This window comes from Homalodisca vitripennis, unplaced genomic scaffold, assembly GCF_021130785.1.
Source record: "Homalodisca vitripennis isolate AUS2020 unplaced genomic scaffold, UT_GWSS_2.1 ScUCBcl_6524;HRSCAF=13772, whole genome shotgun sequence".
NCBI lineage: Eukaryota > Metazoa > Arthropoda > Insecta > Hemiptera > Cicadellidae > Homalodisca > Homalodisca vitripennis.
This window is the reverse complement of record NW_025782636.1, coordinates 1-21879: the sequence shown is the minus strand read 5'-3', so window position 1 is coordinate 21879 and position 21879 is coordinate 1. Positions and strand designations below refer to the sequence as shown.

Sequence of the window (21879 nt, the reverse complement as noted above, 5' to 3'; positions counted from 1 at the left end):
ACCTGGTCTTGAAGCGAAATTTCGCTCAGTCAGATGCGGCAAACTTTTTCTCTGCCAAGCTAACACCAAGGTATGTTGGTCCTTACGTAGTGGCTGCAAGGCTATCTCCAACAGTGTATGCCTTAGAAGACCAGCAAGGTAAACGCATTGGAAATTGGCATGTCTCGGATTTGAAGAGCTATCAGACCTAGTAAGAAAATGTGGGACATTTTCTTCGGGAAGAGGGGTATTTGTAAACGTTTCGCAATCATAGGCCTTATCTGCACTCGGAAACGGGACTGATCACCCCGTTTAGAATTAATCAGTTGCGGTGCGCGCCCGTAATTGTCCGACACCGTAAGGTAATGATTAGCGAAAATGGTCAGATATTGCCGCTCTCCACTTACCGGCGAATCTAAAAATCCGTAGATTGACCCAGTAGCCAAGCTTGACCTAGATGGCGCTATTATCAGCCGTGATGTACGTAACAGTAGTTAACGAGCAAGGACCACGTTGTGAAGAAAAGTTGAAGTTCGAGGATCATCGTTTGCCACCCTCAGGTCTTCTCGTCGTCTTGTAATTATTTCGAGGATTTTCTTGGACTCTGAGGTAAGAACAGTGCAATATATAAATTCTGCTACATCTAAGGAATCAATTATCCCGAGAGTTATCTTGCAATCAACCGATTAACATGATGTCAAACTTCATTACATTCAGGACTAAGGCCGGCTGGTATAGGAAAATTAATTTATGTTCAATCTTATGTATTACAAATTTAGAGATTTCAAATCATTGTTACCAAGTAAACTATATTTATTAATCGTAATTTTTATCCTATAAGAATGGTCCTGTTCAAATTAATTAACGCTGAACCAATTTGTTTGATGTGTAACCTATCAATACTTGTTACTTGTTAAAAGTTATTTTACTATTTATTCAGGCTATTTCTAGTTTCTACTATTTATATTAACGTACAATCATATTATTTACAAATGAATGTCTCCCTGCATGTATATTGAATCTTGGATACTTGTCATAAAATATGTTTATCTCAAAACCCTGCCATTACTTGGTGTACGTTGATATGTACGATAACTCAGTAGCTTAATATGATTTATTCTTGTTTGAAATTAAAATCACCATTCAATTCACTCACTTTTCAAGGTGATTGTGGCCTACTCAATTGGCTGAAACTATTAATTGGCTTGAGAATGGCATTCCACTTATTACTAGTAATAGCCAATTTTATTATTAACTTTACTTATATTATGTAAATAAACCTGTTTCACAATGTTCAATATATTACTGTTTCACGTTTAAGTGTCCTTGGCACGGTGCTTTAAAGCCTTACCAATGTAGTACCTGCATTATTTCTGGCAAACAAATTATGTTATTACTGAATTCAGGATTAATTGTTGTCCTTAAATGGTATAGTTTAATTAGGAATGAGGAATTCATGTTTAAGGGTTCTGGTCGACGACACAAGTTTGGCTGTGACGTGTTCCCTTGCATCCCGGTCGGCCGGCATCGTCTCTTCACACCTGGATGGCCTTGACATGCCACTATCGCCCCAGGACGGACCTTATCAGACTTCAACCGATAAGTCTAACTCTTAATTATAACTTTCGACCGTATCGGTGACCACTATTCCTTTGTGTGGGACACAGAAACAGACTCAGTATTTGCCACTTCCAGAGTGAAGTTATATGAACTAAGCTGAATAGTATATTGGCTGTTTCCATAGTCTATAATATTGTCGTTTTAAACATGTATTAATAATTGTTCTATTTATTCTCTGTTAAGATATATGTGTCCTATTTATTATTTTCGGTGGCCACCGCTAATTATCTCTGTATTGGCTAGATTTATTTTGCTCGAGCAAACTAGTACATCCTATCATTTAACATAGTTAGAGCCTATTTGTTTGAAAAGTATATTTATTTATAGCTTCATTATTAGGGTATAGCTCTGTTTTGCTTGAGCGAACTGTTCTCATTAATTTAGCAAGGTTTACTTTTATTTTGCAGGAACAATAGATATATATTGTGAATGTTTATTAGGGCATGAACCCCTGATGCATGTGATTTCTTTTGTGTGTATTTATTGAGTGGCTTTTACTTTCTATTGCCTTGGCATTAAATTAAGCTCAAATTATCGAAACAGGTGCCTCATTGATTAATCCTCTCTGCTCGTTCAGTTACCAGAATTGTGTTGACTTGCACCACAGATTGTAGATATTAACATTCGATCATTTTAATCCAAGCAACCGATATTATTAATAATCTGTCAATGTTAATGAAGAGCTGAGACTAGTTGTGTACTGGATAGTTTAACTTTAGTATTGATTATAAGTTATACAGTAAGTAGGGTCCATGGGGTCGACCTAGACCTGATCTTAGTAATACTGTGTAAAAGCCGGCCTTACCCTCCCGACCCAACAGCGGAGCGAGAATAATATTCCTTTATTTCTCTAACTCTAAGGACATTTCATCTTCTTCCGGCCGGCGTCAGGGATAGTTTCCTCATTCTCCCCCTGTGTGTGTATCTTGCAAATGAGGTGGCGCCCTAAAGACCATTCCAGTATAAGTGCTAGACCCTCTAGGACCACCGACCCCGACCCATCTCTGAGCTAGCCACCATATTGTTTCCTGGGTGAGGTAACAACACAACCAACTTCAAGATGAAAACTGCGTTCAAAAAAGGTAAATTTACTATAAAAACTCTTATGCGTTTGGGCGACTTCGTCGAAGAGAGTTTGGAATATCAAAATACCTCTAGAGGTGCGTTTCTTGACTTATCAAAAGCATTCGACTTTGTTGACCACAAAACTCAGCACAAAAAACTGGCATCACATGACATTTAAGGCGTGACATTCTTAACTGATTTTTTTCTAATTCAGTCAGTGATGTAGTAATTAATGAAAGGATTTCCAGATCTTTTAATGTTTTACTTTTAAAACAAATTGTTTTGTAGTATATTGACTTAGTTTTCCTTGGTGCATAACTAAACTCAAACCACAGAAATACATCAGGACTAATCGATCCCTAAAGAACATAGTTGTGGGGTACGTCATGATTATCTTAATTTTGGATGCGGTAAGAGGCCAGCCATATGTAAGGGATTCCACAGATACTACATTTCCCGAAATTCTATAAAATTTTGTCATGGTACACAGTCAAATGCCTTAGAAACATTAAAGAATATGATTAGCACATGTGTTTTCTTTATAGCTGTCAACCCATCTACAAGGTAGTGCAGAACACACCTGAGGAGGTTTATAGGTTAAGTGGTAGAGAGGAATTTTAAGTCATATCTTCGCCTCTGTAAATAAAGACATTTTTCATTTAATTACATTTCATTTTTCAGAACGCTGCTCAACGCGTCAATTGTGGATTTGTTTTTGCCAATACCATACAGTTTTACAGTTTCAGTTGTTTCGGATACAGAATATTGTCCTTGAAAACATTAAAAATTTAGCAATAACAAGTGTAAAAATGGTAAATACTACAATAATTCTTGTTGCATGTGTTTTTTATGAAGATAAAATTGATATCTTCAGGAGAGATTGGAAATTTAGTTTGGAAAGAATGATTCACACTTACCTTCCATTGGAATCACATGTATTTTTCGCGTTAGTTCTAAGTATAGCTAGTACTACCCCTTCTTCACCCTGAGGAGCCAAAGCAGTGGATGCAATTGGTTCTCCAATACCCCTGCGATGTGTTTGCGGTACTGAGAATGATTAATATAATGCTCATGAATAGTACTTATTAAATTAATCTGTAGTTTTTATTAGATTTTTAATAATAAGATATAAAAAGACCCTCACGAATATTATCTTGAAACTGATTGTTCTTATATGATGATATAATCGTTTCTCTCATAGATGTAAAAGTAAATAGTTAATACATACTACAAGAATTAAATGGTGAAAATTGTGTGCCTAGACAATAATAGAGTAGGCATAATAGGATGATCATTCTGTAGTTAGAAAACAGTGTTATATTCTATTTTAATCCGAAATTTACAAAGAGAGCATAATACCAACTATTAAAAATTATTTATGTGTTTTTATGAATTTATTATTAAGTTATTAAACTATTTCACTTGCCTCATATTCCATTGTTTTATTTTGGAAACTTCATGTTACGCCCTATTATCTATTAGCATTTTTTCAGGATTGTTATTAAAATAGTACTAACTTTCACAGTAAATATATATTTACATTTAAAAGAAATGTACAAAAATACATTCATTCACAGCTAAAAGGTACAACCACTAAACATCACAGTTAAAATCAACATCACATATTCAGTTTCCATTATCATTATAGGATCCATTAATATTTAGCGTCTACAATCTTTCAAAGGAAACGTTGAATTTTAAATGCGTATACATAATGAAACCTTAGTAGTGTTTTGTTGCGATTGTAAGTGTTTGAGTAATTAGTATCTTTATACGTATGAGTACAATATATAACATATAATAACTTTCCAGTTTGTGCAATAAACAGTTAGTCCACTTTTAATTATTTAGTTTGATTTATTGTTCAAAATTGTGAAAACAAAACTATAATTATTCTATCTTACATTTTCGGTAAATGCTCACGTTATATTTGGTCTTGCTTCATAAGTAATCTTTGTACTAAATGCTTTTAATATGTTCGATTAGTTTAAAAATGATAGAGGCACATCTTAGATATTACTATTTTACAATAGCTTACAACATGTAAAAAGAATTAAATATTTATTGAATGCTTGTATTATAACTTGACAATTATAACGTTTAAAACAATAATAACTTGAACGTAAATTTATAAAACTTGTTGCAATATTGTAAAACAACAAAATATACTATAATTTATATAAATTACAATGTTGTATTTTCTAAGTTTTAACATTATTTTAATTTTGATGTTTACCGCATGGATTTACATTCCTTATAAATTCTTTTTAAACCCTCCTTGAGTTCAATGTTTTATGCATTGTGTCGATAAAATGATTAGGCCACCTAAACCTAACCTAAAATGAAATGGAAGTAATTACACAAGAACTCGGAAAGGTGTCTTCCTTTTCTGCAGTCAACGCCTTTTTCTGAATTTGATGACGCCTCATCTTTCTTTCATTAGCTGATTTATAGTGAAATGTCTTTCTGACTTCATATCTTCCTGGATTGAAGTAGACATTTCTCTAAAGGTAGGAGTGAACAGCGTTGTATTTTCTGTTGTCAGGATGTTTTTCGAATGATGTGCTTTTGAATGATCTTTCGTATTTTGATCTTCGAAACGATCTGGGATAATCTGTAAAAAATCAGTAATTTTTATTCATAATGATATTTAAGAAAATAAAAATTGCAATAATACATTCAAAACAAAATCAATACACAGAATTGCTCCTCAAAATCACTACTAATAATAAAGCACTTTTGAGAGAATTAATATTGCATAAAATATAACAATGCTAAGAAATTTGAAAAAAATGTCAATGCAAAAAATTCGCAGGTTTTATAAACTTTCAGATACTTCCTAAAATTGGTGAGCTGTTACTGAAATAAATTTATCTCCTCAGAAATATAGATATTAAAATGGTCATGCTCTATAATTAGATAATAAATGAACGATTTGTAGCAAACAATTTTTTTATTATATAATATAAAGAGGAATACACCACTTTGAGAATGACTGTCATACATCATACCACTATATGAACACCAAATACACTGCATATATAAATAAACAATGTATTATACATATTTTTTGCTGATAATCGCTTTTATGTCTTATCACCTCTCAAAGTATCAAGATAAATTAAGAATGTTATGGCCTCTTACTCTTGCAACACTTGAATATTTTTGATCTCGGAGTTCCAACGTATATATTTAAGAATTCCCTTGCTTTTATTATTTAATCCCTTATTCTCCTGTACTAATCGTATTTTACATCCTTACTTTAGGTAAGTTCTTGCAAGTTTAAATATTCTAGCCTCTAGAATTTTAGTCTCGTTATAATTTTGGGGTATAGATCTATTTGGTATATACATTTTTGGGTCTATTTGGGACGATTAGGTGTGTTCAGATATTGGCGTTCTTTTATCACATTTCTTAATAATTACTACAAATTTATAAGTAGCGTGAAGTTTTTTTATGGTATTTCGGTTACACTGGCTTTTGATACAGTACTAAGTGAATCTATACAATTAAAGTGCAGTTCGCCCATAATATAAAAAATATACTTATTATGCACTATATAGTTATATATATATATTCTTATTTATTTCTGAAGAATTAGACACAAAACCAAGATGGTGACTAAATGTTAAAGAGAAATTTATTTATTAATACAATTTCAAGAAGAGACTTCTATTAAATATTTCAAATGGCTATAATGAACTATCGAACAAAATGAACATTATAATGATTTATTAAAAAAAAACGAGTCATACATAAGTGATAACTCTATCACATGCAAATGTAATAGGAAACATTTGTACGAAAATTATTTCTTTGTCCAATTTAAAATTCGCTCTTTATGTTCTATATAAACTGGAACAAAGGAAAAGGCAAATGAAGCAGACTAACTTCATGCTCCTAAACAACTAATAAGTGCCAAGGATAGTTGTGCATTCTTGGTGAGTAATGAAACCTTGAGAGTAGCTCTTCAATGGTTTGGAGTGGGAAAGCTGGATCCACGTTCTAGATTGGTCGCTGCTAAGCTAAGATTGAGACCTTTCTAATTGCATATAACATAATATGTAAAAAGTATTGCCACAAGGAGATTATTCAATGTTTAAAATGTATGAATGATTTAACATGTATAAAAAATTTAACTAATATGGAACGCTATCTACAACATATTGATGAAAATTCTCTTACAAATACTGGACATATAAATTTGGAACTCCAATTCTATGCATTAAACGATACAATATTTAAATTCATTGAAAAAATGTTTCACTTAACATTATAACAGATTATAAACTTAATTATTAATTTACCTGTTTAATATACTATTATTTAAATTATTTGATACCTACAGCTTATGAACACATTTGTTTAAAAATCAACATGCTAATAATAAAAACTATTTATATTTTACTGGAACCTACAACAAATAGCAATTTATGCAAAACATATTTAGTATTTCTTAAAAAACTATGTCTGCGTTAATCTACAATTACAAATATAAAAAGAGAAAAATCTTTTGAATCTTTCATATTTTTATAATTAGTTATTGCCAAAAAACTTCCTTATTGCACCTCTTTTTATCTTGTAAATATTTTGAGATTTTCTGAATTATGTTTAGACAAAATACAGAGACCTAAATAAGTCTGCCGAAACAAGTTTTCTTCTGATTATAAAGGCCTTTGAGAGATGTATTTTTAAGCATAAAGTGAACGATATTTTCAATAACATTAGTTCGCTATTTTGTGAACCCTAAAATTATTCAAAATATATTATTACATTATGTAATAATGAACTACAGACCTGAAATTCATAATACTACTCCGTTTTAAAATGCATTAACAATACTAAGGCTCAGAATGAAATTAGAATGAAGTTAACTTGACTAAATTGTAAAATAAGATACAAAATTAAATTTTGATGGATTATACATTATAAAATTCATTTAATATGTATTTAATTGAAAAAAACAAAGTACCTGAATGGTGAGCTAAGCTTATGGTAGTGCGCGTAGAGCTGCGGAGAGAACCGCCATGATGTTGCCGGTTATTCTCTCGCCTCCAGACCCGCCAAAACAAGTCACGCAAATCTGCCTGTAACATATTTTTACATTTTCATACATAAATAAATTACTGTCTCATTATAAACACATTAATTATCAATGAAACAAAACAAATAAGACGAAAGTCGCCGGTCACTCACCATCATATGGTATAAATTAACCAACCAGAATCTACCAGATTGTTTGGTTAAGTCTCGAGAAAAAAATTGAATATTTTTGGGCACTAACTTATATTATGCTATACATTCACACATCTGAATCTACTAGATAACGTGTGAATTAGTGAAATATCACCAACAAACAGATGTGGCCAGTCATCACACACACACACACACACACACACACACACACACACACACACACACACACACACACACACACACACACACACACACACACACACACACACACACACACACACACACACACACACACAGTGTATATATATATATATATTTACGTTCACAAATCTGTTATTTACAAGGTAGGAGTGGGCCACCCCCCCCCACGTATCAGTTTATAGTTAGGCATGCAGTATAGCTTAACTTAATTTGTTGCATGCAAAATTACAGGTTTATAACTCATTTAAGACTTTATGTGTTCTGAGGACAGATAGGCAGAGAAACATTATGTAGAAAATACATTTTTTTCATCCTATCAGTACACACTAAATATTGTTTCAATGTACAGAGTGATATAATTCATTGACACTCAGCGAACTCCATGATTTTTATCTGTGTAAAAAGTTATTACAGTGCAAAATTTTAAACCTATATACGATTTTGCTCGAGATATCTTGCCATATAATATTAAAGAACTTTTTATAGAGTTAGTTATCATAATACTAATCTAATAATAAAAGTTCCGGTGAAGTAGGGAGAGTACTACAACGCAAGAATTGTTCTGAAATAAAATATTTTCACCGACTTTTATAACTGACTTTGAACTGCATCTTAACTCCTAACGTTAATTGTTTTGCTAACTCACTGCCAAATCCATTGAATATACATGTACCGTCATAGATTTCATTGTTGCTCATTTATAAATGAAACTACATGCACAATTGTTCTATAACCATTCTACAGACAAACAAACATACAACAAGACATACAGGCAGATAATTATCTAACCCTACGAGTTATAAAATAAAACTCGCTTCACTACCGCTCAGCCAATAAATAAAAGTATAGTTTTAATGCAAAAATATGGAATCGATTGAAGCGTTTATTTATTTATAAAGGAGTAAATGTTTTATGGACTTAAATTGATGACAAGAACACTAAAACGTTTAACATATTTCCACCTCTAGATTAAAATAATATTTATTTACAGTTAAATATAGTTATCCCAGTTTATTTGTAATCTTTTCGTGAAAGTAGTAATGGCGTACACATGGCACAATCAATATAAAATCTGTCATTATTTAACAAATATTCCAGCATGTTCAGTATTATAATGGAGAGCAAAATGTATGAAAAGCATTGATCAAAATGTGTCGAAGCTTCAAAATTATACAGTTTGTACAATTATGTTTAGTAAAGATTTTATGTTTGATTTAATAATTGTATGATAACGTTTGAAATATTTTATCGCTGAATACGTTTTTTAAACGTATCATAATTATTTCAAACAAACCTTTAAATCATAACTATTTATTCTAAATTTATACGGTACAGTTAATTGAAATCCTTAAACATAGAATATTTAGAAAGATTAAATGATTTTTGAGATGGAAAATGATACAGTATTAGTTTTAATAGTTTAGTGGTATTAACAAATGTGAATTGCTTAAGTGGATTATTCGTCTGACTGCATTTATTAACATTGTTTTCAAAACTAGTTATTTTGTACGTGTTTGTATTCGCTTTTAATTTTAGAATAACTAAACAGATTTTTTTTGTAATGAGTAGTATGGTTTTGTTTTATTATTCTATTTAACAATTTATATTTTAAAGGCTTAATTTTATAGCACTTAGTAAACAATATATCTTTTTAAAATTGCATAAGCTATAGTATGGCTGATATTGGTTTATGTCCAAGTTTTGTTTGTCTATTTGTTACCCTACTTCAGATGCATGAAGAAGTGAGAAGGTAGTAAGCGAGAAATAATGCCAAGGTGTATAGATGTAAAAATTTGACTACACAAATTATTTAATTAAAGCAATATAAGTTATTATCCGGCAGCAGCTATAAATATTTGACATATGTTATTTTATTTTACTCATAAAATATAAAAAAGTTATGTTTTTTTCAAGTTTTATCCAATATTTTTATTTGCTTATATATATAATAATATTATATATATATATATATATATATATATATATATATATATTATTTCTATATACGTTATGTTTTTTGGGTTCATTATGCATTTTAGTCTCTCCACTTAGAACTCTCACTCATTCTGAAAGTTTTTAATAATATGGAATCAAATGTTGTATTCTTTAAAAAAGCATACTTAAATAGTAATTAGTCAATATTTTAATTACGGAATTGATTATATTATGGATCTGTAAGATCAAAAAAAGAAAAGTCCAGGTTTTTAAAGCATAAGTTTACTTCTAATAAAGTTCCTCTATAAAGTGAACCAGTAACAAAGCTTTATTTTAGATTGAGTGTTGTTGTTTCCCATAAGTAACATTAAAGGGTTGAAATCATATCTAAAACAAAACTTTATTTCAAAAGTGATAACAAATTTGTTTTAAGCCATATTTTATTTGGTTTTTTGAGAATGTATTTTTTCAGTCAACGCTAGATTTGGAGTGTTGGTTAACTCCAAACCCCATGGAGAAGTTGCCACCCAAATTTTAATTTCGAATTCCCGTACAACGGTGTACCTCACATTATCGAACAACATACACCACCTTGCTGCAATATAAGTAATACAGGGTATACCCACAGTAATGAACCATATAAAGCATCATAATGCGACTACATATCGTTATGATACATCTAATAGTTTTATATAGGATGTTGTAATACGACTTTGCAGAAGTAATTGAAGAAATATGTTACCACACACATAACTACATATTTGATCTTTACTGATTTATGAAATAAGAATAAAAACTAAGCATTTCTAATTCGTTTTTATGATAAATGTTTTGTTTTTCGCGACACAAAAATCAATTTCCCTAAATGTTTCCGTACAGTTCTTAAACATCCTATATATTGTTTTGTGCGCAAGTAATGTCTAATTCCTGAAGCTATCTTGTAACTTTTACGATTAATTTGCAATATCAGTACATTGAGATTCCAGGAAAGTTATACTTCATACGAGTTAAACATAATACAGATTGTTTTAATCGACATCTGTACAGTGTTGCCTCAGGGTTTTAATTGTACGAAATAACTTATATGTTTGCAAAGTTACCGTGAACCGTGTTGACATTTATGTGAATACAGTGTGACGGTGAAAATTTAAAACGGATAAGTTTTAGTCTTTTATTGATATTTAAAAGCCACTATTACAATAATGCATTAAATATCATAACTAAAGTATTTTTTGAAGATCACAAGGCTTTTCAAATTTCGAAGAGATTTGACTTGAAAGTTAGATTTTCTAAGGGAAATAAGTACAAAATTGTATAATTAAAGTGTTATAATAACGATAAAATATAATTTAAATAACCATACTAACACTTCAATGTACTTCACAATAGCAAACTTATCCAATTATATTACAAATAAATAAAAGTACTATGGATTATAGGATCTGGAATTCTACAGTTGAATAAATCCCCATATTATCTTTCCTCGTTATTCAGTCACTTTTGTTACCGATAGTAGAGAGCATAACCTTGGCGAACGCCGTTGTCGCCAATTTTTCCAGTACATTAGCGATCACGTGAGATACACAAGCCGAAACTTCCGTGACATTGAAATAAGATCAACACAGTAGCAAAACATAAACTAGTAAAACATTGTTTACTTGTAAAGCGTCATCATAAAATAGCGTTTTTTAGCCTTACAGAGCTAGTATTTAAGACAGGCAATATATTTAAGAAAGATTAATGATTTCATTAATCCATATTGTGTCTTTCTTTACAATAATTAGTAGCCAATAAAAAAATATTTTCCCTGTAAATTTAAATACAATAAAAATCTCTGATACAATATCTCATAGTTATTAACCTATAATAATGTTTTAACGGAATTTTAATGCGAAAAGGAAATATATAATGCAGAAACCAACAAGAAATATTCCTGTCGGATCAGCCAAATAAAGGTACACTTCATACGAGTCCATTGTCTCGAAAGGACAAATTGAAGATGAATTATTAGTTTAGATGTTTAATTATGAAAATACACATGGAACAATGACCCTCAATGTCGGCATGTAATATGATCGTAAAACTTTTCAATGTTTAGAAACTCCGTAAACTTGAAACCTTAGGAGACAACAATTGTTTTAAGTAATCCTAATAAGTATCCTAAATAAACTTCTTTGTAAATACGCAGGCTTGATTTCGTTGCAATTAATCTGAAATTTTTTGTGAACATATTCACTTAATACAGATTAAATTTATATTTCTATGAATGTAAACTATAAGATTTAAACCTTAAGGGTTATCAAAACTAATCATAAGAAAAACTTTCCTTAAATTCGTTTACAATTTAACAAAAAGTGTTAAATTCAAATCACTGCCATCATGTAAAACTTTATTAGTTAAGCCAAGCTAACGAAACACAACCAAACAATTTGTAAATACTGTCTCTGTGGCAGGTCTGATTAGTCTGATTAGGTGAAAAAATACGATAGTTTTACCAATTGTAACCTAGCGTCGTTATTTATTCTGTATTGTACATATTTACTGTTATATTTTTTCTATGATAAGGTTGGAGTAAAACACAGCAGTTGTCCCGTAACGAGCTTCGCTGAGATCACGTAAACAATTTTAAATATATAGTTTTTAACATTTTGAGATGGCCTGCCGACAGGTACAAGATGGACATACATACAATAATAAGGAAAATTAATTTTTATACAAGCCCTGCAGACGGAAACAATTTTGTCATCCTCCTGAATAATAGGATTCAATAACATCAAAATATGGTTAGACATGCACCATCAGAGAACTCATTTACCTCTATGTAGATATGACATTTCATACAAAGTAAACTTGAAACTACGTTTATAGATTATAGCTTTCTCGAAATACCTTACCACATGAGTACTACAACGCTAGAATACCCTGAAATCAAATCTTGTCACCAATGTATAGCATTGACTTACCACTTTGTTGTTTTTTCCTTCTATGAATACAAATTTCACATGTTAAAACCTCATATGATTGTACTTGGTTTGTTTACAAATTTATTGATTGTGCTACCTATCGTTACTATTATCGACCCGCACAAAAAAGACAAATTTTATTGTTCTGACTTAATTATTATTCTGAGTTAAGCATTGGGTTGCTGTTACTTATATGACTGTGATATTATCTTCAATTTTTGACTTCTCATTTATATTGCCTTCGCGCATTATACCATTAACCATGAAATTTACTTGTTAGTGGGGAATATATGCTCTAGAAAATATTACCGGCTGTATTAAATTATTGTACCTGTAAATTACTTGTAATTTATGTTTTATTTCATTATCTGTAACTATAACACTTCTTATACTGGCTGTAACCTATTCCTGCTTGCCTGCTTTATGAATTTACTTTCAGCATGTGATTCTCTTATTGAAGTTTGCGCAATTTGTTTAAGATGCTTGTGGAATGTTAATTGAGGTAACTAAAATTTAGCACTAAATCATATTTCATGTGGTTTGGAGTAAGACCTGTGGAGATTTAGCATGCAAAGAGAAATTAATCTTGTAATAAATCAGTTATTTCTTATCTGATTTTTTAACACTTTATATTCTTACAGTCTATGTATATGTAAAAACTGCCAACGGCGCCAAGTGGCGCAAGATAATCAAATCAATCAACGTCGAGTGTGGCTGCTGCTTGGATGAGTGACTGTGATGAGTCATGTCTTTGTAAGCGGTCCGCTTTCCCGGCTATTATTCACGATTCGTAAGTTACCTTTAATCCATTGGTTCCAGCGTTAAGTGATAGAGAGGATTTCTTAGCTATAAGTTCGTCTGGTAAAATAAAACATTACTTTAAGTTTTTACTTTTTATATTACCACTAATAGATCCTTTATTTGGTGCTCCTGCTTTAAAGTGCAAAACTAAGGAAAACAATCAATATATTAACTCTCAATCGTCCTGCGATAGATTTTCGAAAACTCGCTCTCCTGGCTTATTCATATATTTATTTTTGTTAAATTTAAACCAGTTACATTTACTATTTATGCTAGTTTTATGGCATAGATATAATATGCCAACACAATACTAATTTAAATGGAAATTGGAATTTCCATAGCTTTCAGGGCAGCTAGTTAATTTTGCCTAATATTTCAATACAAAGCCTCCATAATTTCTTCTTGAAAGAAAACCTCGACATGTATTTTTGTTATATACATATACTATACTATACTTGTAAGATATCTTTAATAAATACGCAATTACATGCTACTATAATAACTGATGATATAAAATAAATACAAGAAATAATAAATATTTATTGTTTCATACCCGAAAGTTTTCACTCATGAAGCAGTAAATGAGAGGGTTGACAAAACTGTTGGCGTTGGCGAGCCATAGACAGCCGAAATAGGAGAGGGCATAGAGGGTGCGCGAGGTGTCGGTAGTAGTGTTAGCGAAGGCGGGGAAGAAGTTGTAGACGGCATTGAATATCTGGAGAGGCAGCCAACAGAACGAGAACAAAACTACTATCGTCACCAACATCTTGATCACCTGTACAAGTAATGGTTAAACTTTGTTAAACTTAATTGGAAAACTTATAATATGAAATTCACTTCCTAAGTTATTACATCAAAGTAAGCACACTAATTGTCGGATAGTTTGTTAAAGACAATTGCCTGGAGATTCTATTATTACACTTTCCTTATAGGCTTGTGGGTCACAATTATTAAATAACGGCCTTAATGGCACTCCTGACGTATAAATGGACTAATTAGCTGTAATCTGCAAGTTTCTAATTTACCTCACTTAACGTTTCAACAATTTAGCACAGTTGCTAAGGGCAGGCGCTAACGAAGCCTTTCCATGCTGTGAATGTTAATTAGATTTTTGATACTACTATATCTTGTTTTACAAAATCAATTTTCATAAATGAGTTTTGCTTTTAAAGGTTATTTTGCTTAGATATTTGTATTTCAAGCTATGAAATACATGCAATGGATTATTAATATAACTCTACAATATAAAAACAAATGAATTATTATTGCTTAGTGTAAAAACTGAATAATTCTTGATAATTTTCATAGCTTTTCAAGTACTAGAATTAAAAAATGTAGACCAGTTTTGAATAGTATTTTATTTAAGTATAATACAGACATTGCATTTTTTTATAAATAAATAAGTAGATTTATATTACAGTTTTAAGTTGGTACCATGTTAATATAATTATGCTATATGAATGTTATCTCCCTACAGTTATTGAATCGGTGTTTAATTATACTATCCTATTATTATTACTCATTGGTAATAATTATATAAAGGGTAATATTTTTGTATACAACTATTTAAAATTGACCATCAGAATTTCTTTAATGGATTCTGTCCAATATCTTACGGAATTACTGACACGTAACGATAGCCATAACATAGCAACTAGGCGCTGTTACTAGGTCACTTGTAAGTTGTATGAATTAAACGGAGAGTTTACTGTTCAAGAAGTTTGATATTGGATGTTTTAGTATTCCTCCAATAACTCTCTCAACAAATTTCCCTATGTGCATTGGTCAGAATATCTCGTGTCTTAATACCTTATTAAAGATCATCATGGAAAAGAACTCTTTACAAACCTTTATCAGAAAAGCTCATTATTTTTAAAGCGAGTATTCTTCATATAGTTAATCTTTTTCAGAATATTTGAAATATTATACAAGGTAACTTTTTTTAATCGTGGTTCATGTAAGTTATTAGTTTAACATATTTTGTAATTGGAGTATGTTGTATTATATTATCTTAAAAATACCAATTGGAGTTTTTCAGCCCATCTAATATTTTTTCCTAGGACATAACATTCAAAGTTTTGCCGTGCATCTACCTTTGGTTTACTTCTAACACACATTAAATTCAAACATAAAAATAGGGTTCAATAATTTGCATATAAACGCTCACCTCTGCAGTACAAATATAACTATATTTTTAGGGGTATTCAGATACAAATTGAATATTATCCATTTAAAGGCACTACTAATAATATTACGCTAATTATTTTGGTGTGTTAGGTTAAGCAATCATTACTTATGTATCACACGTAGATAAGTAATGGCTTTCGGAACATTTTTGGTGACACTTACAAAACTGACCTTTCTCTTGGCTCTCAGCTGCACCAGATCACGATCCGGGTCAGCGTTGCCCGGAGAAGATCGTCGCCACATCTTCCAAGCAATGGACGAATAAGTAAGAGCCATCCCAAATAACGGGATTACGAAGGTGAAGAGGAAGATGAAGACGGTGTACATACGACCGTGTTGTTTGTGGTTCCAGCCAGCGCTCTGCGCAGTCGTAATGCCACCTAAAAGTATGATATTACCATATTATGTATTTAAGGTAAAATGAAAATAAACATTCTACTCAAGCAAAAGGAAGGAATAGAAGCAAACACGGAGGAATTTCCATGTCTAATGTGGAAAATATTCCCAAAACTCAAATTTGACATCATCTATACCGAAAACTTTAGATGTTAATGTGTGTGAATTGACTAAAATGCCTAGAAAGACTACAAATCACGTTTGAGGACTCAAAAACTTCGTACGGAAGTTCCCAATGTTTTCATATTTTATTGTTATTGAGAACTTAAAATCAATACAACCAATATGACCTAACGTAATTATATCCCCATCTTTCTTTTTTCAGAGTCAAAATTTAGACAACAATTAGAATTTATTTAATAATTTTAAAAGTAATCCATTTAGAAATAAGCTTTACGTAACAATATTTAGATTATTCAACTATGACATAAACATTAGTAATGGCACTATTTATAACTGAATAAACCAGTATAGTCCAAATCTAAATAAGAAACAAAGACAAAGATTACTGTAAAGGAAAATAAAAAAAACATAAATAACAGTATGAATAACAATTAACGGTAGAAAAAAAGGAACAACGAATAATAATATACTGCAACAATTCAACAACATGTAATATAATTTTCAAAGTACCAGTAACAGTAGTAAACGTATGAAATAAAAAATATCAATTGAAAAGTAAAAAATAATTAAACTACCCTGCTTCAATACAAGGATGAAGGGAAAGAATCAATAATACATGAAAAAATTAGTTAAAGCAAAATAAAAATTCTCTCACAACTTTTCTATGTACACGTGGTGATTAGAGCGTCACCCGCGATATAACCATACCATATACCATACAGACTATACCACCTCGAACGATTTAAAATTGAAAAAATACAGATACCACTGTTTATTACGTAATAGAGGATTCCATCTCGTCACTCTTGTGCCAATTTTCTATTCAGTCTCCAACTCCACTATTTTACTTCAAATATATCGAATTTTCTGGTAATTTCAACTTTAAGTTGATTTAAATAGGCTGTAAAATGTATTAACCCATTAGTGCATAGCGTCCTAAAAATAAGACGCTTGATAAATAATTTTTTTAAAGGGATATTTTAGTCTAAAAGCAATTGGAGTTGGCCCCACTGCTTCCTCTAGATACCACAGCTGAGGCAGAGCACATTATTAGTTGAGTTCAACATAACCTCAATTTGCTACATGTTGAAATGTCTCGCAACAATTTTGTTGTAACACACCAAGGGTAAGTTTTATTTTATTTATATTTTATTAGATATAGTTTTGTAACTTTAACTATATTTCCTACATACTAGTAATACAATGAAATGAATGTTGCATCATAAATGTTAATACTGCAGTATTCTTACTTTCTTTGGCGATTCATTCAGCAGCGTCCCATTTTTGGGACACTATGCAACTGGGCAATCGTGAGGACCATTTCAGACCTTTATACCACATAGCTACTTTTTTATTTTACAGCTGTAGTACATTTTTTTAGTGTACTTATTTATTGTTTTTGTTCTTATAATGTTTTGTAAAATTAAAATTAACATTCCCTATGAAAATTAAGTTATAAATAAATATAGGCTAAGTTCTACAAACATGTACGTAAATACATTACGTGTAGACCTAATTTAAATTTGTTTTCAGCCTAACTGTGGAGAATATTTTGGCGGAGTTAGAAGATGATGATGATGATGGAGTCGAAAGACTAATCTACGTTGTTCCCCCGAACGAGTTTGGAGAAACCGATGTGGACAGTGATAACTCGGATGACGAACATGTAGGAAATATTAACAATCTTGGGCGCAATTTACTTCTGAGTGAATGTGAAGTTCAAACTGCTTGTTCACCTGATGAGTCTATCTTAACAGTAAATAGTTCTTGCATGAGTAATGTTCAAAGGAATGATATATCTACTGCAGGGATTGAGACTGAACGTGAGGCAACAGCTCAGGATCCACAACCAAGTAAACTTAGCATAAATTTAGTTACATCTAGTGAGTTAAGTAAAGGGATCAAAAAACGCCCCCATAAAAAACTAAGTATGCATTGCTTTAACTCAGATAGTGAGGGAAGTGACAATGAACCGACTAGAAAGAAAACTAAACGGAACAAAAATGATAGGGAGAAACATTTATCAAAAAAACAATTAGCTGCAAAAGTAAAGGAGGAAAAAATAAATCAGTGGAAAACTTCTAAACCTAATTTTGGAATGGAAACTAATTGTGAGCATTTGCCTTGCTCTGATGAGGCTATGGAGAGCCAAACGCCATTTGAATTTTTTTCATTATTTTTTAATAACGAACTGTTAGACTTGATCTGTGAGCAAAGTAATTTGTATGCTTCACAAAAAAATGTAAATTTGAATTTGACACGTGATGAACTGCTTGTGTTCTTTGGTGGACTGCTTATGTCGGGGTACGCAAAATACCCCAATAAAAGAATGTACTGGTCAAGGGACAATGATGTGCCCACTTTGTTGTCTGAAAGTATGCGTTGCAACCGCTTTGAACAAATCTTACGCTTCCTCCACTTGAATGACAACAGTAAGATTGATTCTGATAGGCTCTACAAGCTACGACCATACATAGAAATCTTGAACACCGCTTTTGCCCAACACGGGGGGCTGGATGAAAATCTTTCAGTTGACGAGAGTATGATTCCTTATTATGGTAAGCACTACTCTAAACAATTCATCAGAGGTAAGCCAATACGTTTTGGCTTCAAAAATTGGGCAATATGCTCTTCCAGTGGCTACCTTGTCAGTTTTTTCAATTTATACAGGTGTTGACAAAACTCGTGAGAGTAAGTTTGGACTTGGGGGTGATGTGGTTATTGAACTATTAGAAAAAGCCAGGGTTCCTACAAACAGTGGACACAAGATTTTTATAGACAACTTTTTTACCTCAGTTCCACTCGTAAAACATTTGGCTGAGATTGGAATTTGTGTAACTGGAACATTGAGAGCTGACAGAAGTGAGTATTGTCCGTTGAAAAGTCCTCAAGATCTTAAAAAAGAACCTAGAGGGTCCTATGACTTCCGAACTACTGAGAGTACGATGTTGGTAAGATGGCATGATAATAATATCGTTACAGTGGCCACAAACCATGAAAATCTAAATGTGGGAACCACAACAAGATGGTCAAGAGAGAAAAAAGCAAAGGTACAAGTGCAACAGCCTACGGTTTTTTGCCATTTATAACAAAAGGAATGGGGGGAGTTGATCTCCTTGATCAAAACATTGCAACATATAGGACACGAATGCGCCAACGGAAGTGGTGGTGGCCTATATTTGTATACCTTTTCGATGCATCAGTCTCCAATGCATGGTTTACTGAACAGGAAACTTCTTCCCTCTCAAGACTCCATTCCCCAACTGTTAAAATTCCGGAGAAATTTGGCTTTATTTATATTGAAAAAGTATGGAAAACCCTCTACTCAAGGGAAGATATCTCCTAAACCACTCCCAGAAGTGATACGTGACAACACTGACCACTGGCCATTGGAGAATGAAACACAGAGAAGATGTGCTAACTGTACTGGAAAGGCAAAGTTCATTTGTTCAAAGTGCAAAGTGGGACTGCATCCTAAGTGTTTAATGGACTACCATAACAGAAAGTAACATGGGTAGTTCACAAAAAACCTGTTGTAAATATTGAGTTGTTAACTATATTTGTGCTTAGTTCCATTTTATTTACCCTCTTATGTTTTAGAATTTTATCATACAATTTGTAAATTTCGTCGAAAGACGTTTTAAATACTGTGAAATAAATATTTTCATTTTAGATGGTGTTTATATTGACATCCAAACACTTATGCATAAAATTCTTTTTTATATTGTACACATATAATGGAGAAAGATACAGTCATAGCGTAACTTAAATTTCTGCTAAAATTTCACTAATGTAGTCACAGTGCATGATGTCCTATTTATAAGACGGCTGAAATTTCACCAAGGTAGTCATTATGCATAACGTCCCTATTTATAAGACGGCTGTTATTTCAAAAGTAAACTATATAAGTTTTTTTAATATATTTTTCCCATGTTTTATAAAGTGCAAATAATGCATTTAAATTAGTTTCAAGAAAAAAAATTTACAAAAAAAACTTTATGCACTAATGGGTTAAACTATAAAAGATTTGTACAATGAGAACGCATGGGCCAAGAGTTGCCAGAGGCAAGGCAATCCCAGTTGATCACAGATTATAGAGACCAGGGCTCTTAGGGGCAGATTGCTACATTAGGCCGAGAGATTTAAGAGGCCCAGAAACCAGAAATTGTCAGAGGCCGTGAACCGGTAACTGCCAGAGATCAGTGGTTTCCAGAAGATCGGTAGTATCCAGAGACCGGAAGTTTAGGGTATTTTAGAGGTAGTGAAATGTACATATGGAGGCTTTTGGAAACAAGTGGTTCAGTAGTAGTAGTTTTTAATATACCCAAAAATTATAAAAATATTGGTTCTTGAAGTAATAACGGATTTATACCTGAATCTTGTGGTAAGCTTCAGTGTTAGTGTTAGGAGTATAATACAAAGATTCTAAACATGTTTTATAATTCCATTCAAACATAATTATGTGTAAATTTCAAATGATATAGTTTATTCAATTTATATGTATATACTCTGTGAAAACCAGAGGTTATGTCGTATTAGGAGATTTACAAGAGGGAATTATTATACGCATGTAAAATACATATATGTTTTAAATATGGTGGAGAGCTACTGCTCACGATGTCCATGAACATCGGATATTCAATGTCCGGGACCTATGTCTGTTTCCGTCCAAAGATGAGGGTCAGTGACAGTAAGGTCTATTATCTCTGCTAGGTCAGACGGACATTATTAAGTAGAAGCAGTTTGATTTATCAGGTGTATCGGAGCTAAACACTTCATTTGTTTAAGTATGATTTATAATTATTTATGATTTATGTATAATTATAGTATGATTTAATGTATAATTTAAGTATTAATATTTTTTTCAAATCAATCATCAATCGCACTATATCAATTCACTTTATTCTACATAATTAGTATATACAAGAGAATACAAACAAAGCTTTTTCGTATGGAAAAATGGATTTACTTATTAATTAACACAATTACTCACCAATTTATTTTGAATAGTAAGCATACAAACCATACTAAAATAACATTCTAATATTTAGAAAACGTTTCTATCTTAAGTTGCTTTTGTTATAACGATTCTCCGGATGTTACATATTTTAAATAACCTTTTAATTTAGTATAACGAAGCTTTTTGAAAGTAATTAGAACTTTAGACTATAGCAATGTAAGCAAGAAACTTATTAGTTATGATAAGGGCATGCTTTGGTCCAGGTCGAGACTACACTAGTAAAAAAAATTGCAGTGAAGAATATAACGCTTTTTAATTGGACAACGTGGACAACCAAACTGTTTTCTTTTAAACCAGGAATAACATGTATATATTTTTATTTCAAGAAGTTTATCATTTATTACTTATATTCCAGTTAAATATTTGAAAATCCGTGCTTTCAGTTTTCTGTAG

General features: G+C 31.6%; 1 protein-coding gene and 1 long non-coding RNA gene across 2 annotated transcripts; one reads left to right on the top strand and one right to left on the bottom strand.

Annotated features, from left to right (window-relative positions):
* Positions 1-242: 242 nt before the first annotated feature.
* On the top strand, positions 243-2139 carry LOC124373846. The gene is made up of 2 exons (XR_006923479.1): positions 243-588; positions 1445-2139. It is a non-coding gene; the product is annotated as an uncharacterized LOC124373846 (long non-coding RNA).
* Positions 2140-4404: 2265 nt separating this feature from the next.
* LOC124373847 (tachykinin-like peptides receptor 99D) lies at positions 4405-16261 on the bottom strand. Its single transcript, XM_046832171.1, has 4 exons — positions 16119-16261; positions 14314-14535; positions 7637-7751; positions 4405-5278 (listed from the first exon to the last, which is right to left on the bottom strand). Exons 1-4 carry the CDS (start codon positions 16221-16223, stop codon positions 5169-5171), a joined length of 552 nt encoding a protein of 183 aa, XP_046688127.1. The 5' UTR covers positions 16224-16261; the 3' UTR covers positions 4405-5168.
* Positions 16262-21879: the final 5618 nt, after the last annotated feature.